Genomic DNA, 20,516 nt, shown 5'->3' with positions numbered 1-20,516 from the left:
GGACCTCGATTTGAAAACAGTGGTAATGACAAAAAAAATTATTTTTTTAATTTTCATTTTTAAAATAAAATATTTATTTATTTATTATTTTTCTTGCAGTTTGAAACCTTCAATTACTGGTTATTTTTTTGTTTCATATGTGGTCCAGGATCTTAAGACTCCACCATAGTCACGTCCTTGATCTCGAGTTTCCAAATTAAGTCTACAAGAGAGAGGGGAAGATTTTCAAGTATTCCTAAGTTTTTGTCTAATATTTTGTTAGCATGTAGAGCTTTTTTTCATCCTTGTTTTATATTATTTTTGTCATAGTGGGGAACTAGTGAATATTGATTTGGCTAATTTTTAAATGAATTGAGATTAAACAAGGGAGTTTCTATTAGCACTAGTCACGTGGGTGCCTTTTAACAGTATCCGAAAAATGTTCTTTTGACAAAAACACAATAGAATTGTTTCCTATATTAGGGTGAAAAAAAACATAATGAAAACATGATTTCATTGTACAAGTGTGCAATGGAATCATGTTTTTGTTGTGTAACTTTTTTCACGCTCAAATAACACAATGAAATCATGATTTTGTTGTGTATTTTTTGCCCCTAAACAACACAACGAAATTATGTTTTTGTTGTGGTTTTTTTACCTCCAAATAACACAACAGAATCATGATTTCATTGTGTATTTTTTCCATCCCTAAATAACATAAAAGAATCATGATTTTGTTGTATATATTTTTCACCCCAAACAATACAACAAAATCATGTTTCAGTTGTGTAATTTTTGGGGGTATAAGAAACCTCAAAAGGTTAAAATGGCCATTGCCAAGACTTCATAGTGTCAATAGCAATTATGGTAGTGATAACAATGTCCTTAAACAATTTTAGTTGTATATGTCAATACCGATAAAATTAGGATTTTACTTCCCACACCTCCCTATTTGCTTCCTGCATGAAAAAAATTCCCTTTTAGAGCCAAAGACTCAACACTCCCAACCCACCCCCTACCGTCCTTTGCATCGCCGCAAGACACCCCAAACCCACCCCCTACCGTCCTTTGCATCGTCGCAAGACACCCCAAACCCTTCCCCTTCTTATGTTGTACTCATTCTCGTCCGTCAGTCTTCTTTGCGTCCCAACCCAAACACCGCCACGCTAACCATTTGCATCCCAACTTTATGTGCCCCAACACCCTAACCCATTCGTCCATACCCTAATATTCCTACAGTAGTTTAGGAAAAGGCAAAGGCGAAGCTTGAGGAGTGACAATGAAGTGAAGTTGTGACAACGAAATGAAGAAGGAACAAGAACGACAATGAAGGTAAGTATTCCCTTTTTTTTTTTGTTTCTGTGGCATTCCTCTTCCCCTAGTTTGTCACCCTTCCCTTCCCAAACTATGCAATTTAAGGGTGGTTTAGGTTCAATGGGTTATAGATAAATCCGGTATGAGTAATTCAAAATTCATACCCTTGAATTATTAATTGGGTACTCAGGAATGCCTTGAACATTTAAAAATAGGTGTTCCATAACAAGCTTGCTGCAATCATGGAACACCTGTTCTAAAATGTTCAAGGATTTTTGGAGGACCTAGTTCGGAATTCAAGGGTAGGATCCTGGATTACTCATTCTGGAAGGGTAGGAATTCCGAATTACCCATTCTAGAGGGGTAGTAATTCCAAATTATCCATTCCAGAAGTGCTAGGGACTTCTAGAATGCACTTTCCGGATTGATATTCTTCTATGTTTTTGGTTGTATTATTTGAAAGATTTTGTTTCTACTGTGATAAAGTGATACATGTTTTTTTTCTTTCAATAATTTGTAATTGTATTAATTTAACTTTCTTTAAAATTCTATATTAACATATGCTAACTTTCTCTATAATTGTATCAAAGAAAGGGAAAGTAGGTATATGATGTCCTATTTTAAGATTGATACAAATGAAATTCCAAAAATTTAAGGATTACACCACAACAGTCCTGAATGTAAATTAAAATGAAAAATTATGAATTCCAAAAAAATTTCAAGTTTCCCTTTTCAGAATCTTGTTTTTTGGAATAGACAATCTGTAGTACATAACAACAACTTCTATAATAGTCTCTCCAGCCTACACAAACCACCCTTCCAAAATAGGCTTTCCAGAATATGCAATAAACATTCCATAATAGGTATTTCGGACAACTAATTTTACCTTTCGGAATAGCCTTTCCAAACTACAAAAATAACCATTTCATAATAGGTATTCTGGACAACCAAATTTACCTTATGGGATAGCCTTTCATGACTATAAAATCCTCACTCTGAAATAGTCTTTTTGGACTACAAAAATAACCATTCATGAAGAGCTATTCCAGAAACTATAATATATATTTTGGAACGAACAATCTAGAACTTGTATTGCAGTTTCTGAATAGCTATTCCAGAAAGACTATTTCGGAGTCCAATATACTACTTTCGGATAGGCTTTTGCATAACGATATCCTTCTGGACTAGCCTATCTAGAAACTTCTGGTACTATTATTCTTCGTCGAGACCTTGTTTTTTGGAGAGAAAAAAACATGAATAAAAGTAGAAAACAACACACCTTAAAGTATGGGTGTCGAGCCAGCCTCACATGAGCTATGCAGATGAACGAAACAGAGCCAAATAATTGAGATAAACTTCAACCTTTGTGAAGGCTATGGAAAAAACCAAACTTTAGCAAATGGGAACCACCGCGACAGCAGAGACGCCAATCCAATGGAGATCAAGGCTGCTGAGAGTAGCTGAAGGGGGTGTTTGGTGTGTTAGGAGAAATAGGTTCAAAAGAGGGAAGAGGAAAGTTATAAAATGAGAAGGGTAGTTGAGGGATATTAAAAAAGTGGGGGCAGGAAGCAAGATGGAGGTGCAGGAAGTAAAAGGCATAAAACTAAACCCACATGCTAGTTTGGGCGGTCAATCTGCTACAGACCAATTTTTTTATAGCCCATGCCGAATGCAAAAAATTATGCAAGGCCAGCTGGTGGGAGCACGTCAAGTTCACATTTATATAATATACTTCTTCGTTTTAATTATAAAGAGAAAGTTGTTAATCTCGTAAGCTAAGCTTTATACTTTTACTAATTTGTAAATTAGCTAAACAATACTAGTTTTGAAAGAGTCCATGGTTTGCTTGTCAAAATTGTATTGTAGATATAATTTTATTTTGATCTTTTTTTTTTTTTTTACCAACTCTTCCACTTCATCCCTGTCTATGTATAGAAGGGATTTCTCTAAAAAAAATGTATAGTAGGGATAAATTCGTATCAATATTTTTTTAACCAAATTTAATATATTTATAATTTTAATATTTTAATATTAAATTTATATTACACAAAGTAAAATCTAGAATGTGTTTAGGTAAATAATTTAGTTAAGTATTTATTGAACAAATTCTCATCGAATGTGAGTTTCTTTAGTAAGCTTGACGTCAAATTTACTGAAATATGTTTAAGGAAAACTTATATTATAAGTCTTTCCATGAATTTTATTAAAATAAATTGAAAGTATTTTAAAAATATCATGAGTTATTTTCATACTGTTTTCCAAACATTTTTAAAAAGGAAAAATTGTGTATAATTTTTAAAATATGATATTTTATTAAATTGCTTTATTTTAATATAAGTAAATATTTTTTATTGTTTAACTACATGTTTGGAAATGTTTAAAATATTTGAAACTTAATATACACGATTAGTAAGATAATGCTGTTTATTGGTTATCTTGGAAAAAAATTAATATTTAAAAAATAATTATTAGAAGTGTAAATTTACTAAATTTAACATAATATAAATTTATTTTCGCCGATTAATCAATGTGTATATGAGCTTAACAATTTTAAACCTATCAATCTTTCTCCTATTTTATTTAATATATTTTTAATAAAAAACATAATCTGTGCAAAAGTTTTGCATGTGTTTGTGCATTTAGTAGAGCTTCATAACTTTACTAGCTTTGATTATTTAGAAAAATATTTGGTAGATACTCCATATGTTTTTCAACACCTAAAATGATGGAAAAAAAATATAAATATGATAAAATTTATGACATAATATGAAGAAAAAAATAGAGAGAAATGAGAGATATTAATAAAGATGCATAAAATTATGAATGGTTCATATATCACTACTCGAGTATTTATTCATAATAATAGGTTCCAATCTAAAGATGATGTGGTAGTCCTCCAGAAACTTAAAATATAAGAAAATTAAACCCATTTCCATTCAGATCTCAATTTTTCGTATAAATTCAAGGATAGTATATCCTTATGGTCCTACATTTTTGTCTATTGCATGCATATCCAATTTTGCAAAGTGTTGTGTTTGTCTCCTTAAGAGGTGAGACAAATACTAAAATACATGAATATCAAAGGAGGGCATAATTAAGGTCTATACATTATGGGATGATACATACATAGGTTAAGCTCCACAGTTTCTCTTTTATCACTCACCTTTCCTTCCCCTTTGATTCGTTTTCCTCTTATCTCCCAAACACATTCAGAATAGACCATGCAAATTACCTACAAGGTTAAGCTACTAAGCAACCAAAAATATAGAACGAAAATTGCTTCCAAAAATATTGTATTTACAAACATTTTCACATACTTCTATGATCTAATAGTATCTTTATGAGATCAAGTTCAAAGCATTCAGAAGCTTTATTCATGTCATTTAAATAAGCATTATTTGACAGCTGGAGAAGAAATGAAACTCAGTTAACTTCTGCCATTGTTCTGGTCAAAGAGTTGTAGGAGAGTAGTATCCCCAGTCTCAGCTCCAACGATTAAGTATTTGAATTAGAAGAAAGGATTGGCCGCAAAAATTCAAAAATGATAGTAGATTTCTCCATCCATCGTTGAACTGTCTATTCTCCCTACCCCTATAGATATCATTTTCACTATTACCATTGACATTCCTTCCTCTCCAAATTTGACTACCACGAGAACTAACATGTCCTTCGGGTGGCAGCTTACCACGGCAAACAGGACATGAGTTATGATGAACTAACCATGGAACGATGCAGTCTGAGTGGTAAATGTGGTCACATGGCATCTTCCTGGCCTCAGAACCCACTTCAAATCTTTCTATACAAACTGAACACTTTGGATTTGAGTAGAGGTGTTCATGTGTGATCTTAATAGTTGGCATTGCATCAATTGAAGATTGTGATGCACCAAGCGGGTCATTTGTAATGTGTTGTTCAAAGAATCCTTCCCGATCTGCGGCCACCTCTTGATTGGGAAATATGAACACACCTCGAGTCCATGATTCAGGAAGAGGGGTAGAACCAGGCCTCCTAACACCAAAGTTTATGTATCTTCCACCCATTCTTGGTTCAGAACCTCTTTGTTCCATACCTCCTTGCAATTCATCAAGTTCTTGCAAGAAGCCTTCGTCACAGTAGGGGCAAATGTGATCCCTCCTTGCAAGGCAGATTGGCTGCCTGCATGTGTAACACCAGTATGTTGCTCCACTTGACATCCTTTTCTTTCACTGGAAACTTAAATTGAAAAGAAACACCATAAGTTCATTTTTCTTCTGCACCAGGTACAGAGCTTCAAAAATAATACTATAATAGTAACCAATGAAGAAAAAAAAAATGGGTGATAAAATTGACAACAAAAGTAAACAGCTAAGAAGTCCTAAAGATTTAACAATTAGCTGTGCTAGTGAAATCTTTTGGCAGCACACCAGATGCTCAATTTTTAAGTATGTCCAAAGGCTTTAAATTAAGGTAAATTGAAGTCTAGTGGTTGCAGCTTCATCACGATCATTGATATTGTAGGAAATTGCAGATAAACCTTTGTATATCTATAAAAGGAGTTAAATGACAAAGCTGAGAGAGATAGGAATAGGGGAACTCCAATTTATTAGAACCAGCAAAGGGACCGAAACAAAATCAAAACATTCTTTTAACCCCCAATTTCAGTCTTGTCACCAGACAGGTACTTAATGTTTCAAAATGTTATTCTGGACCTCAAAAAATGCTTTTTGACAGGGGATGCAATAAAACTTGATTCACAAAGAAAACAAGATTAACAAGAAATGCAAGTAACTTTGGTAGCTAGAAGCCGAGAACTCATGTAGTTAAGTGAATGCCCTCTCTATTAGGAAGCTTTTGGAGAAAATAATGTTATTTTGTATGCAGTCTCTTTGCACAAGGTTGGCAGAGTAATTAGGTCCCAAATTATCATTTAAAATGTTAGATGGTTTCTGATACATGCAATCGTTGCAATATTGAAGAAAACAGGAGAAATGCTATTTTTAATGTGTTTGTGTGCACTGATATTTTGAATCAAAAACACCCTTTGTTAACCAACTATATAATCATTACAAAAAATTGGGTATCTCATGAATGCCTAATTAGTAACTTTTAATCTTGTGGCTTTGGATTCTTATGGTTCAACCAGAACAAAAAATTTCGTTTGTAGATATAATAATGTAAATCAAAACACAAATATAGATAATATCAAGATGGAAGAACAAACAAAAACCAAGTACAAATAGCTAATTAGGCTTCAATATAAAATGAATCATAATAAATAGAAGACAGTTATTATGGAAATTTGCAACTTTATTATTATTTTGTTAACAAAATAAAAAAGAACACGTGAATCAGCAAACCCTAGATTAGAGAAGAAATGCAGAGATAAGAGACAGAGAGACGAACCAGAGAGAGAGCAATTTGCAACTTTGTTATTTTTCTGTTAATAAAAAAAAGTGTGAATCAATAAACCCCAGATTACAGATTAAAGAAGAAATGAAGAGATGAGAGAGACGAACCAGCGAGAGAGAACTTGAGCGAGCTAGCGAAAGAAAGAAGACGAGTTAAGCTGTGTTTGGATAATCGTTGAGCCCACGTTCAACCGTTGAGCCACAAAAAGGTCTGTACTGTGTAGTGTAGATTATAGAAGCTTGAGTGTTTTGCGACGATTTTCCCATGCAATTCTCTAATATTTGAAATATTTAGAATTTGAATTGTTTTGATTTTAATTTTTTTTTCAACGGTTTTATTTGGATAAATTAATTCAATTTTTTTAAAATTTAAATTCTTTATTTGGATAAACCAATTCAATTTTTCTCGTATGCAAAATTTTAATTTTATATTTTAAATAGGTGAAATTTTAATATTAAATTTTATAGAAAACAAACACAATTTAATATTGAAATATTAATTAAAAAATATTTTTCAATTTTTAATAATTTAAAAATATAAAATATCGATAAGTTTAACTAGGGTTGTTTTGTCTGACCGAGTGATGTTTTTAGACCAACATCAATTAAGATTATTTTTCGATTGACATCAAATAAGATTTTTTTTATCAAAATATGTTGGAAATATTTGTCAGCTGATATCAACTGGAGTTATTTTTCGTTATTTTAAAGCTGATGAGTTAGAAAAGGGTAGTGGTTAGACTACTATCATCATGTTACCACTTTGAAACTAGGATATATAAACTATAATCAATTGTGGTTTTCTGGCAACAAGTATTTGTTATTAGGAAAAAAAAATTGTTACAATAGTTGTCTTGTGTCTGTCAATTAGTGTAGAAGATATTTGCAGTTAAATAAATGTTGTAGTGTGAAGTGTAAAATGTGTAGAATAAAGTATAAATTGTTCTAATGTTTGTGAAATTGAAATTGATTATCCCTTCAAGTTTGGAGTGACTTGAATATGAAACTCATGAAATTCTATTAATGAATACATGGCACTTTAACTGACCAATGGTTATGCAGTGGGGAGTGTTCCTGCCTCCTGCCAGGCTATTTGAGCTCTATTTATTCAATGTTTACGAAGAATCATGATAAGGGTTTGCTTTAAAACACTTTGAGATAATTAAATAATTATATTGGTTACTTAGCTTGCTTACCAGTCATCTAGTAGACCAGAAGTGGAATGCTTGACAGCAGATATACATTGTTTTATCCTTTTATTATGTATAAGGTCCATTTGGTTTATATTGTCAAATTATTATCCTTTTAGATGCTATATACATACCATAGTCTTATGCAATCCTTTCTTAATATTTTCCTTTTCCTACATGGTTTTATTTAAATAGGGTTACTCTAGCTGCTAACATTTTTTTTTCTTAATATTTTAGAGTATCCCACTTCATATCTTTTAAACTCTGTCTCCTGCTTCTTTTTTTCTTCCTAATCATTCCTTCCTATTATGATAGAGGTATACTGCATCTATATCAGCAGCAAACTGGAAATGGTATGTTCATGTTTTCCATTTTTTTTTTGAAATAATTTGCATTTAGTCAACATATTTTTTTTAGTAGAGCAAGCAAGGGCAAGTACAGATTTGATTGATGATTGATGGGTTGGACAGGGAAGCTCTGCTTTCTGGAAAATTCTTCATTTTGGGTTATTATTATTTTTTTACTTATATCCACTTATGGCAACACTGGCCGAAACAAACTTCATTTTCTCTTTGAATCGACAAAAACTTTGTTGATATTAAAACCCTTCTGGCTGTCTGTCTAATTATGTTCTCTTGTGCTTTCTGCAGAGGATGCTCAACTGACTCCTCTTTTATGTCTTGGAGCTGGAGCATGTGTTGAAATAATTGCTATGTCTGCGACTTATCCAATGGATATGGTTCGAGGCAGGATTAATGTGCAGGTGTGTTTTTTTTTCATTTTTTTTATTTTTATCAAATGCTTGTTTTTCTTGTTGTGAGCTAGAATGGTAGATAGAAGAGTAAAACACATTTGTTACTCGTCAAAATGACTTTATTAAGGAATAGACAATCTTCTATAAAATTATTTTGGAAGAGTAAAACACTTTTTTTCAACTAAGTGTCACGTTCAACAAAGACAATTTCAAATATTGCAGATGTAAATCAAAATGAATAACGATAACATGATTACAAACATACAGTATATTCACCAACCAATATTAGAAACATCTAAAAAGATAATTCACCAACCAATATTATAATAACAAAATGAAACATGTTCCTTTAAAAAAAATGAAACATGCTACAGACATGATACAAAATGCGTAATTCATGTTAGTAGGTTCACCAATGGGTTATTCATTCATGGAGTAATTCCAACCAAAATTTACACAGTATCACTGCATCATTCTCCAATACTCCAATTAATATGCATTGATAATTTCATGGTAAGCAAACAAATCAATGGCATGTAAATAATTATTATGAAGGAACATCATGAGCAATATAGCGGTACTATGTTATCGATGTTTAACTAGAACTAAATATGCATATTTTATATACGAATAAAGCATGAATATTATAGTATAGTAATTGTAAAATTCCAATTGTAAGAATATTCAGTAGTAATAAAATATCAGAAAAAGAAATAAAAGTAGAATCACATTGGCTCTCTATGACAAAACTAATAAACACGCGTTCTTGAAGTTTTTGAATTGAAAAATATGAGTTTTAGTAGCAATAAAATATCATAAAAGAAATAGAAGTAGAATCACATTGGCTCTCTGTGACAAAACTAAACACGCTTCTTGAAGTTTGAATTGAAAAATGAGTTTCGTGCTGATAATGTGTTATAAAAATATAAATTTGGAGTAGAGAATACAAAAAAGAAAGAACAAAAGAAAATAGAGTGAAATGATTTCCTTGTGTATTCTCACTAAAAAGGAATATGAAATAGGTACAAAATGCAACTTAAAGGATATATAACTTAAAAGAGTTGGTTAAATTGACATGCAATCATTATTGGTCCTAAGGCATGATAAATATAATTTTTTATTCATTTTCGTATATATGTGTTCAGCCTCCCTTTAATTCAAGTCTAGTTCAGTCTTGTAATATGACCAATCTATGCTCCTTTCATTTGCATCATCAATAGGCAATTTGGCATGTGCCCTTGTTAATCTGCTACACTAATATCAGTTTCTCTTTCAATCATTTTGTTTGAAAAGTGGAGATGATGGAAATATATAATACTACATAGCCTTTGAAAATATAATATTACATAGCCGGTGAAAATTTTAAAAAATCAACTTGTTTTTGTTACATAGCCTGTGAAAACATAATATTACATAGCCTGTGAAACTTCTTACTTACTATGTCCCAACTTGTCATCAACTGTTGATTTGTAACTGCTAGTTATTATGTTCTTTTTCTCTAGTTTGCTTTGATGCAAGTGTGAATGTGATGACATTTATAAGTCTTATACTTGATAAGTTGTAAATCTTTGGATTTGTTGGCATTTCATTAGTGATTCAGTGGGGTTGCACAAACACCACGTACGTGGAAGCACAAACTTACAATGAAGACATGAAGCTTACCTCAAACACAACAGCGACTATGCCGGCGAGATTGTACCTCAGGTGAAATGTACCTCAGCAGACCACAAACACCACGTACTACTAGTCAAATGTACCTCAGGTGACCACCAATTCGCCAATCCTTGCACCAGAAACCAAAAAAGGTCCTTAGCTTAACCAAGGGTTCCAGAAATAGACCTAGCACGAAAGGGAGAACAACAGCCTTCGATAGAACAACACGGGTAGACGAAGCGTACATGTCACGGTCTTCAGTGCAATGGAGAACAACAGCCTTCGATGATGTTTACAGTGCAATGGAGAAGAGAGCGCGAAAGGGTTCACAGAGAAGAAGAAAGCGACGGAGAAGAAGGGAGCGCGAGCGAAATAGGTCGAGTCAAATACAATTTAAAATGTAAGTTTAACATCGGTTTTCAATAAAGCACCGATGTTAACAAATTGATGTCAACGTTAACATTGGTTTTCTTCAAAAAACCGATGTTAACTGATTATATATTAACATCGATTTTCTGAAAACCGATGTTAACGAATCGCCTATAACATCGGTTTTTTTCAAAACCGATATTAACGAAGTGACTCTAACATCGGTTTTATGAAAACTGATGTTAACGTCGCTTCGTTAACATCAGTTTTCTTGAAAACCGATGTTAGAGTCACTTCGTTAACATCGGTTTTCATAAAACCGACGTTAAGAAATACACATTATTTACAATTATGCCACCGTGTTTACGTTAACATCGGTTTTTTATGTTAATCCGCCGATGTTAAATCAACTTTTTCTAGTAGTGATGGTGAATGTTGGAATATACAAATGAATAAATGGATGAATATATTTAAGCATAATTTTTCTTAAGCCTTTGAACGTTTTCTTATGCTCTCATACAATTAGTGTATATTTATATCATTAGTAGTTTATTTTAATAAATATTGGTTATCATTTACTAAATTCTATCCAATTACAACTAAATGGATACAATTATATCATATATTTAAATTTGTAACTAGCTCGTGCATCTGCACGGGTGCCATACGAGATGTAACATCTAACTTTATTTTATTTTATATTTATTTGTAATTTAAGTACATTATACTATACTAATATTTGTAAAATTTTGTTTATAACTCTTGGTGGTGTATTTTGTGAGAAATGATGCTAGGAATGCTTATTCTATGAATCTTTTGTGAACTTATCATTTTATGAATAGACAATTTATTACATAAAATATATTGTGTATTCCAATTTTATTATATTTGGTTTTCATTTACTTCTTTTTAAGGATGCCTTCCTGATTTATTTTTGAAGTTTTTACAACTTTGGATGTTGAGTTGTGTTATATATAGTTATGATTAGTGGTTTTCAACTCAGTTGATTGATTCATAAATATTTTAGTAACATGTAAAATATAGTATCTTGTGTTTTTCCATTTAGATGTTTTAGTTTTAACCTTTCCTAGTAATCTTATGTTAGTTTTGATTCTCATTTACTAAGTTTTACAAAATTACAACTAATATATATACAATTATACTATAGATCTAATTTTATAGCTTATCCGTGCGTCCGTGCAAACACCCTCAACTCATCAAACAAAAAAAAATGGCGTATTCTTCAAATGATATTTTGTAAACATTACATATTTTAAATTAAATTGAATGTGAAGTAGCTAGTTTTTCTTTCTACCAACGTTTTCAAATAATATTATTGTTTTTCTATATTCAACTGACGTATAGAAGTTCCTTATACTCTTGTGATAGTATAGAAATCCAAATAGAAGTGTTTTCAATTTAAAGGGAATTGTAAACTTTTAAAAATATAAACGAGTAAAGAAGTATATAGATAAATAATAGTTTGTCTTTATATAAAAAATTAGGTTCTATTTTTTTATGACTGAGATAAAATTTTATTAATGTTAATACCCCTTTATTTCAGACATGTAGCATCACCAGTGAAAAATATTATGATCTCCCCCCCCCCCCTAAATATCAGATATTTATATTTTTAATACTTTCAAAATTTTATGTTAATATTTTATATATTTTTAAAGATTTTAGTGCTATCCATTTTTCTATAATTTTTTTACATTGTCAATTAATTAGACATTATCATTAGCATGCATGACTTTTAATTTTCACTGCATAAAAAAATATATAGTTTTTAATGTAATAATCATGAAAGTCCTCAAATCGAACCAATTTCAATCCACCTTATAAAAATAGTTCAGGTAATCAAAACACTTTTATAAAATAGATCAATTGTCTATTTTTCATTCATATATGAATAATTTTTTTAAAGGACCAAACCAGATCAAATTGAACCTCTTTTAAAAAAATAGTTTGGTTAGCCAAATCATTTGAAGTTCAGTTTGGTTCATTTCATTTCTTTTTCAAAATGGTTTGGTGTTTTAAAAGTGATCAGGTTTGATTTTGGATCAATTCCATTCAATTTGGATTTTAATTTTGTACACCCCTAAATTATCTATTGTGATTTAAATATTAATTTCTTAAATTTTATTATGAGATCAATTTGATATACTTTCTGTATACTTTCTTATAATTTAGATATTTTTTGTTAAATTTTATTACAAGATCAATTTGATATCTACAACTATCTATTGAATCATATTATTTGTCATTCCTTAACTTAATAAGTTAATCCAAAATTTATTTATTGGAAGAAAATAAGGTTTTTTTTATAAAAAAATTATTTTATTTTTGGTCCTAATATTTTTTAAACCTTTTGTCCTTAATAAACTTTTTATTTTATTTTTGGTCCTTATACCATTATCTAAATAACTTTATTTCACTATTCAATGCTTCCAAAAAAAATTCACTTTTTAAAGTATTATCTAAGCAAATTTAGGAACAGAAATAAAATAAAATAAATCATTAGAGACAAAAGGTTAAAAAAAATTGTACCAAAATCAAAATTTGAAAATTCATCAGCAACAAAAAACACATTTAAACATGATGTCTTTAAAAATAAAGTTGCTAGATTGAAGAATTTGTTTTCACGTAAGATCTAAAATGATATTTTCGAAAAATAAGTTTTAAACCATCTGATTTATTTTCAAAAATAAGTAAAAATTATTTTGGATTAGGTCCCAAAACTAGTCTATATTTTAAAAAAATAATTATTCAATTTTTTCATTTTAAAGGGGAAAAAACTCAAATAAACCGTTATCCGTTTCATTTTGAGTTTGGTATAATATTGACTTTGATAAAATTAATCTTAAATTATTAAACACAACTTTAATCAATTCTTATACTATTAATTAGAATGTACAATTTGTAAAGAGAAATCCAGTAAAAAAATCACTAAGAGTAATAATTAATATAAACCGTTACATTAAAATAAAATGTCAAGATTAAAATATTTTGATAATAACCACAACTATAGTTATAAAAGTCAATGGTAGTATTAATAGTCATGTCGCAACGTGCCCTTTTGTGGGTGAGCGAAGGCGAGGCTCATGGGTGCGCTTTCCAAGGGAGGAAAGATGAGCGGAGTCGCCACCAACATTTATTTGTGGAAAACGTCAGGAAAACCTAAGGAAACCGGTTAAAATGAAAATTCTAAGTTCGGGAGTTGTATTTATGCTTGAGGAAGATATTAGCACCTCTCACGTTTGTCTCAAAGGACAACAACCTATTTTTTAGAATTGTGGAAATTGTGTTACCTTAACTTTTATTTCTTTTTATTTTTTGAGGTCGACAAAAGCGGGGTTCTTGCTCCTACGTACCCTCTATCAAAGAGGAAATCAGACCTATGTAGTTCTTTCTTATGCGTGAATCAAGTGATTCTTTTTACTTGAAGGGTGATCATTTTAAGGCGTTGGACCTTAAAAATGATCCATTTTACTTGGTAAGAAACTGAAATGATAAACTTTCAAAACCCTATTTTTTGTGGACGAGCTTGACTAGGCGAGTTGATTTTAGCCTTAGTTTCATTTTAGTTATTAGTCAATTCAATTAAGAATGAGAAATCTCAAAGAGAAAACGTCCGATTGATTTTTCGCTTTATTTTACTAAAAGGTATTTTTTGATTATTATATTATTATTTTACCTCTTTTTTGATTTCCAACGTGGTTACGGTACGACCGAACGGTCGGAATTCATTTTAACAGAAATTAACGAATACTACAATTCAAATGATCAGTGGAAATTTATTTTATTTTCAAATTAGGCGAGAAATGACTTAAATAAATGACTTAAGCACGTCAAAAAGGGGTATAGAAAGCAAATGAAAACGAGAATAAAAATACATGAAACAAAATGTGAACCACCACGGGTACATAGAATGAATTGAAAAACTCGGTTTGAGGTACTTACCCGTTGAAGACTGAAGAAAACGAAGAACGAACGATGAATGTTGAAGAACGGTCGAGAATCTTCGCGTAATTACTCACGGAAACGTTACAGAAGCGCCTCGGCTTGGATTTTCTTCATGGAAATAATTTTTCTCAGCAATTTCGAGAGAATAAGAAGTGCCAAGAAGGCTGAACCCCTTCTCCCTTCACTCCTCCCCCTATTTATAGCAAAATAGGGGAGGAGCTTGCCACCCAGCTCGCCCAGGCGAGCAAGGTTGCTTTTGCTTCCTCCAGAAGCAACAGCCTTCTGGAGGAAGAATCTGGAAGGCCCAAGGGGCCTGATTGCTATTTGTACCCCCCCTTTTTACTAAATGCACCCCCTCTACCTTTTTGGTAATTCTTTTTCCGTAACGTTACGAAAATTTACGAATTTCGTAACGATACTTATTTTCCTTCCGCAAGGTTACGAGTCCTTACGGATTATGTATTTACTCTTTTTTAGCTTTCGAAGAAGTTACGAAAACTCACGGATTGCGAAAAATACCTCCTTTCAATTTCCTTCACATCACGGAATTTTCACAGATCGCATAAGCCTGCTTCCTTTTGATTTTCGGCACGTCTCGGAACTTCACATATTGTGCAACAAAGGGTGCCAAATATCTCGAAGCGGCCAATCAATAATTGTATATCATCAAATTATAATCCCCGGACGAAATTTGGGTATGACAAGCCACAACAACAATAATCATGTTTGTGGTTGCGACTATTGATGAGAATGGTTATAATAACAGTCATGATAGTTATGTCATAAATGATAATAATGAAGGTAATTAGTCATGGTGAAGATAATTTGAGATATTTTATGACGTTATAAATTAAAATTTTAAAAACAATTCAACGATTAAATAAATAAAAATCATATTTTATATAAAAATATAAAAATAATATAATAATTATCAAAAATACATATTATATATATATATATATATATATATATATATAAATTCATAATCTTTCTACCAATAAATCATTTGTTGAAGTAATTTTAGACTTAGTTTTTTTTAAGTATAGACATAAATTTATCATGAATAAAGTGTATGTTATGATTAAAATTTGCAAACTTAAGTTTACAAATATTGGATTTCAAATCTTTCTTTTATAAAACTGGGTTTCAAAAGAAAATTTTCATTGTAAACACACTTTTGATAGTAACCAAATATGTTTCCAAAATAAATTTACTCAAAAAATACGTTTAGCGTCCAAAAATACATCATCAACCGATCATCAAACATAACCAAAGTCGGATAGATATTTCGTGTGAATAATATAATAATAATAATAAAAAAATCATATCTTTTTTCTTCTCAACCGCCGATACTATGCACCGGCCGAATCCGTGTATATCAACTTAGTAACACACGACATATAATAAACATTAATAAAACAATTATACTATTTTTTTCTTCTTAGTACTATGCACCGGCCCGAATCCGCGTGTATAAAATTAACGACACGTGACGTATAATCGTAAGTTACAGTTAGTTTAATATTTATACGCACGACATCTCATTTTCCTGCAACTTTCTTTTATGATATTTAATATAGAATAGTCAAACTTCTTAACAGGTGAAAATTACAAAGAAAGTTCCCTGAAACTTAGTGTGAACACTCCATCAAATCAATCGTGTATTTGTAGAGAGAAACAAAGTTCTCTTTTACTTTCTCTCTCCTGCAGGCTCAGAATCCTTTTGTAACTATTCTCTGAATTTCCATTCATTCTATGTAGTTTCCTCTTTTGTTTTCTCTTCTTTTTCCTTGGTAAGTTCACTCTGATCAATTCTGAATATTTCTCCCTCTCCTTGAATTCTTCCTTCTCTTAATTTTTTGGTTGCTTTTTAATAATATTTATTCAGTGAATTGTATGAGGGTGTGAACTCTATGATCTTTGGAATAATGGGTGTTTGTTTAACTGAGACTCCATTTGAAAGTTACGTGCTTTGATGACAAACATGGTATGGTTTTTGTGGGATTTTAGTCCTCAATTTCGATTTTTGTGCTTCTTTCATTCTCTTCTCTTTCTGGCTTTGTGGTTGTGGTTGAGGAAAGGTTCTGTTTCTGTGGTTTCAGCTACCTGGTTCTTGCATGAATTTTGTTTCTCCTTAATTCATCTGTGGTAATTGAACTTTTCTTTTTTAGTTGAGGGTAAAAATTGATATCATTTCAATTTGTATGTGTGAAGTTATGGAGCTTTGTTTCTCTCTGGAATTTCTGGAATTGAACTGTTTTTGGTTTGGATTATGGAAGGAAGTATTCCTCTTGTCTGATAATGATAAATAAAAAAGTAATCCAAAATTCATTTGATTTTTCTTTTTTGGTCAATTTTAGATGGATCTCTTGCACCTATTTAAGCCAGTTAATTCAGTGATACTAAATTTTTTTAGAATTTTAGGTAATTCTTGTAAATTTTGTTGTAATTCCTCAATGATTTGATTACAAGAGATAGTTGACTATATGCTCACAGTTCTAACTTCCTGCGTTCATTTCTAAGATTTGATTTATAATTTCCTTCTTGTTTGGCAGTTATGTATTTTCTAATCTGAAATATGTTGTTATTTGCGTGAAAACCGATCAAAGGCTTCGCTACTAGTTTACTTTAATTGAAAGGGCAGGGAGGGAGGAATCTTTTATTTGCATTTCTTGTTCATATTATTTTCTTTTCCCTCAACCATCCAATCCACCCTATATCTCCTCATGTCCAGAATAATATTATGAAACTTAACTAACTGATCTGGTGACTAGACTAAAGTTGGGGATTAAAATATAGTTTTTTGATTTTATGCTGGTCCCTTTGCTTGTTCTAAACAGCTGGAGTTTGCTATTCCGGTCTCTCTCAGATTTACCATTTTGCTCCCTTTTAGGATTATTATCAATGTTGAGCATATGGTGTGTGCTGCCAAAAGACTTCACCAGCATAGCCTACTGATTTATCAAATCTTTAGATCTTGTTATCTGTTTACTTTTGTTGTAAATTTTAAGACCCATTTTCTTACTTCATTTGTGAATTGTGATTCTTACTTGTGAAGCTCTATACTATTCTTGGTGCAGAAGCAAAGTGAACTTGTGGTGTATCTTTCCAATTGAAGTGAAAGAGTAAGGATGTCAAGTGGGACAACATACTGGTGTTACACATGCAGGCAGCCAATCTGGCTTGAAGGGAGGGAAGCCATTTGCCCCTACTGTGACGGAGGCTTTGTGCAAGAACTTAATGAGCTGCGAGGAGTTGCGCGCCAACACGGCTTCTCATCGCGGATGGAAGATGCTCATCAAATGCCTGACATTATGGATGCTGTAAGAGCTGTTATGGAGCAAAGAGGTTCTGAACCGAGAATTCGGGTTAGAGATGCTGTTGATAACTTTATGAGGCAGAGAATGGCTGGAAGATACACAAACTTTGATGTTAGAAGGAGGTCTGGTTCTGGTTCTGGTTCTGGTTCTATCCTTATTCCTGATGAGACTTGGGGTGTCTTTAGTTCTGGTCCTTATTTGATATTTCATGGTCAAGCACCAGGATTCACCAATTCTAATGGTAGCTCAAGAGGTGGTCCTAGGCGTGTTGATTTTGGTGACTACTTTCTGGGTCCTAGACTAGAAGGACTAATTGAACAACACATTTCAAATGACCGGCTTGGTCCACCCCCTGCATCGCACTCTTCGATTGATGCAATGCCAACTATTAAGATCACACATGAACACCTACAGTCTGATTCACACTGTCCAGTTTGTAAGGAACGATTTGAACTGGGATCCGAGGCCAGGAAGATGCCATGTAACCACGTTTACCACTCAGATTGTATTGTTCCATGGTTAGTTCTGCATAACTCGTGTCCTGTGTGCCGTGTTGAGCTGCCACCGAAAGAACATACTAGTTCTCGTGGTAGACGAATTTGGGGTAATGGCAGTGGTAGTGGTAGTAGCAATGATATCTCTAGGGGAAGAGAGAATAGACAGATGAACAATGGAAGGAGAAATCTGCTATCTTATTTGTGGCCATTCCGGACCTCTAGTTCAAGTACTTAGAGTGTGTTTGTTTTATCAGAATCACACTTTCCAAAGCATGTTGAACGTGATTTCTATGAGATTGATTTTGAAGGTGATTCAAAGCCAAACCAAAGGCAACCTTAATCATTGTGCTGAGACCGGGGAATCTACTGTTTTATATCTCTTTGGCCAGAACAATGACAGAAGTTAAAAAGTTTCCTTTCTTCTTCGAGACAAGTGTAATTAGCTGTCAAAAAATGCTTGTAATTTAAATGACATGAAGAAAGTTTCTGTAGATTGTGCTTTGAGCTTGATCTCATAGATCATAGAAGTATGCGAATATCTTTGTAAATACAATATTCTTAAAACCAACTTTTGTTTTATATTTTCAGTAGTTTAGAAGCTTTCACTTCGGTGCATAGGTAATATGCATGGTCCTCTTTAGGATGTATTTGGGAGATAAGGAATGAAAGGGGAAGGAAAGGTGAATGATGAAAGAAAACTATGGATAAATCCTTTCCCTTATTTAGATATTACCAATTTATAAGGAAATGAAGAGTTAAACGTTTGATAATAATGTAATTTTGGAAAAAAAATTATTTGGCAATCTAAGACTATAAAGTCTTTGTTGTCTTTTCCAATATCTGCATGACATTGTTTTAAGTTTTTCAATTCACGGAAAAAAAATTAATTACACTTGATTACATGTCATGTAATGATTAAGTATTTTGGGAGCTTTGTATTCAAACCGGACCAATGTGATTAATTTTCTTAGTTTCTTTGATAAATTCATGATCTTGAGTGAATACATAATAGGCTTAATTATATTTTTTATTTTAAATTTTTTATTTTTTGATTAATTTTACTCTAATAAATTAATTTGACTCATTTTATTTCAAACTTTTAAAAAAATTATAAATTTTAACTTTTATTGTTTGTCTGTTAATTGATTAACCGATAATTAACGCAACATATTGACATAAGCGCAATCAAGCCAGCCTATCAAATTGGTCCATTTTAACACTCCTATCATAGCTTGTGTCGATAAGTAATCAATGACCAAGAGATAAGAGACGCAAGGAGAGGACATATTTTTCATAATTGATGAAGGACTTTTCGAGATGTGACCTTTTTTGCCACATCCAAAAGGCACAAAATGAGGGACCATGTGTCGCCATACAGTAATTATCAGCAGCAGCAGATTTTGTGCCGTGAGTGAAGGGGTTGCATGTCAAAAGTGAATTCTAACTTGCACCTTACGCGGCACTATCAAATGAGTGATTAGTTATATTACTTTAAAATTATTAAATTAGTTATAAAAACGGTTAAAGAATTATTCATTAATGGTATAAACAAACTATTTAGCTCCATAATTATTTAATAATGACCTTATCTTAGACTTAAAGGGAGTAAGATACCATCTCCCGTCTAGTTGGTAGAGAAAAGAGAAAAATAGAATAGATACAAATAAAAAAGGATGAGAGTAAATACGTGAAAAACAAAATAAATATAAAGATATTTGGTTAAAGAAAAATATGAAAAGAGAAATAAAAATAAGTAAAAAAATATATGAAAATAATACAACAAATTCTATCATTTTTAAATAATTTTTCTCTAACTCTCCCCGGTTGTATCACCAAACTAATTTGCATCTCTCCTCCTTACTCTTATTTCTTCTCCACCAAACAAATAATAGAGGTGAAAAATATATATTTAGTAGAAAAAAGATTATTTTTTAAAAAATATAAATATAAATTTTGAAAATAAAAATAGCTAAAATTTGAGGAGAATATTTGAATAAGCTTAAAAAGGAAATTTTAATAAAAAAATAATTAAATATAATTAAAATTGAGATTCGATATATAATTAAAGTAATCATAAATTCAAAGAA

The 20,516-nt window shown here is 31.5% G+C and overlaps 2 protein-coding genes and 1 long non-coding RNA gene across 6 annotated transcripts; 2 read left to right on the top strand and 1 right to left on the bottom strand.

Annotated features, from left to right (window-relative positions):
- Positions 1-952: 952 nt before the first annotated feature.
- Positions 953-10,786, top strand: LOC102668968 (uncharacterized). Of its 2 annotated transcripts, XR_001384021.3 has the most exons (4): positions 953-1,311; positions 8,186-8,223; positions 8,521-8,633; positions 10,217-10,786. It is a non-coding gene; the product is annotated as an uncharacterized lncRNA (long non-coding RNA). The 2 variants fall into 2 exon arrangements; XR_417388.4 differs by lacking the exon at positions 8,186-8,223 and having other exon boundaries at positions 955-1,311.
- Positions 4,559-7,093, bottom strand: LOC100815972 (E3 ubiquitin-protein ligase RZF1). 2 transcript variants are annotated; one of them, XM_006593565.4, is made up of 3 exons: positions 6,789-7,093; positions 6,676-6,709; positions 4,559-5,498 (listed from the first exon to the last, which is right to left on the bottom strand). In XM_006593565.4, the coding sequence occupies exon 3, from the start codon at positions 5,484-5,486 to the stop codon at positions 4,776-4,778; it is 711 nt and encodes a 236-aa protein (XP_006593628.1). In that variant the 5' UTR covers positions 5,487-5,498; positions 6,676-6,709; positions 6,789-7,093; the 3' UTR covers positions 4,559-4,775. The 2 variants fall into 2 exon arrangements, with proteins under 2 accessions (XP_006593628.1, XP_003543313.1); XM_003543265.5 differs by having other exon boundaries at positions 4,559-5,505; positions 6,789-7,092.
- A 5,379-nt stretch (positions 10,787-16,165) lies between the features above and the next one.
- LOC100819514 (E3 ubiquitin-protein ligase RZF1) lies at positions 16,166-18,997 on the top strand. Of its 2 annotated transcripts, none has more exons than XM_003543272.5 (2): positions 16,166-16,405; positions 17,693-18,997. In XM_003543272.5, exon 2 carries the CDS (start codon positions 17,744-17,746, stop codon positions 18,662-18,664), a length of 921 nt encoding a protein of 306 aa, XP_003543320.1. In that variant the 5' UTR covers positions 16,166-16,405; positions 17,693-17,743; the 3' UTR covers positions 18,665-18,997. The 2 variants fall into 2 exon arrangements, with proteins under 2 accessions (XP_003543320.1, XP_006593629.1); XM_006593566.3 differs by having other exon boundaries at positions 16,404-16,599.
- Positions 18,998-20,516: the final 1,519 nt, after the last annotated feature.

Source organism: Glycine max, chromosome 13 (assembly GCF_000004515.6).
Source record: "Glycine max cultivar Williams 82 chromosome 13, Glycine_max_v4.0, whole genome shotgun sequence".
NCBI classification, from domain to species: Eukaryota; Viridiplantae; Streptophyta; class Magnoliopsida; order Fabales; family Fabaceae; genus Glycine; species Glycine max.
This window is presented reverse-complemented; position numbering and strand designations above follow the sequence as displayed.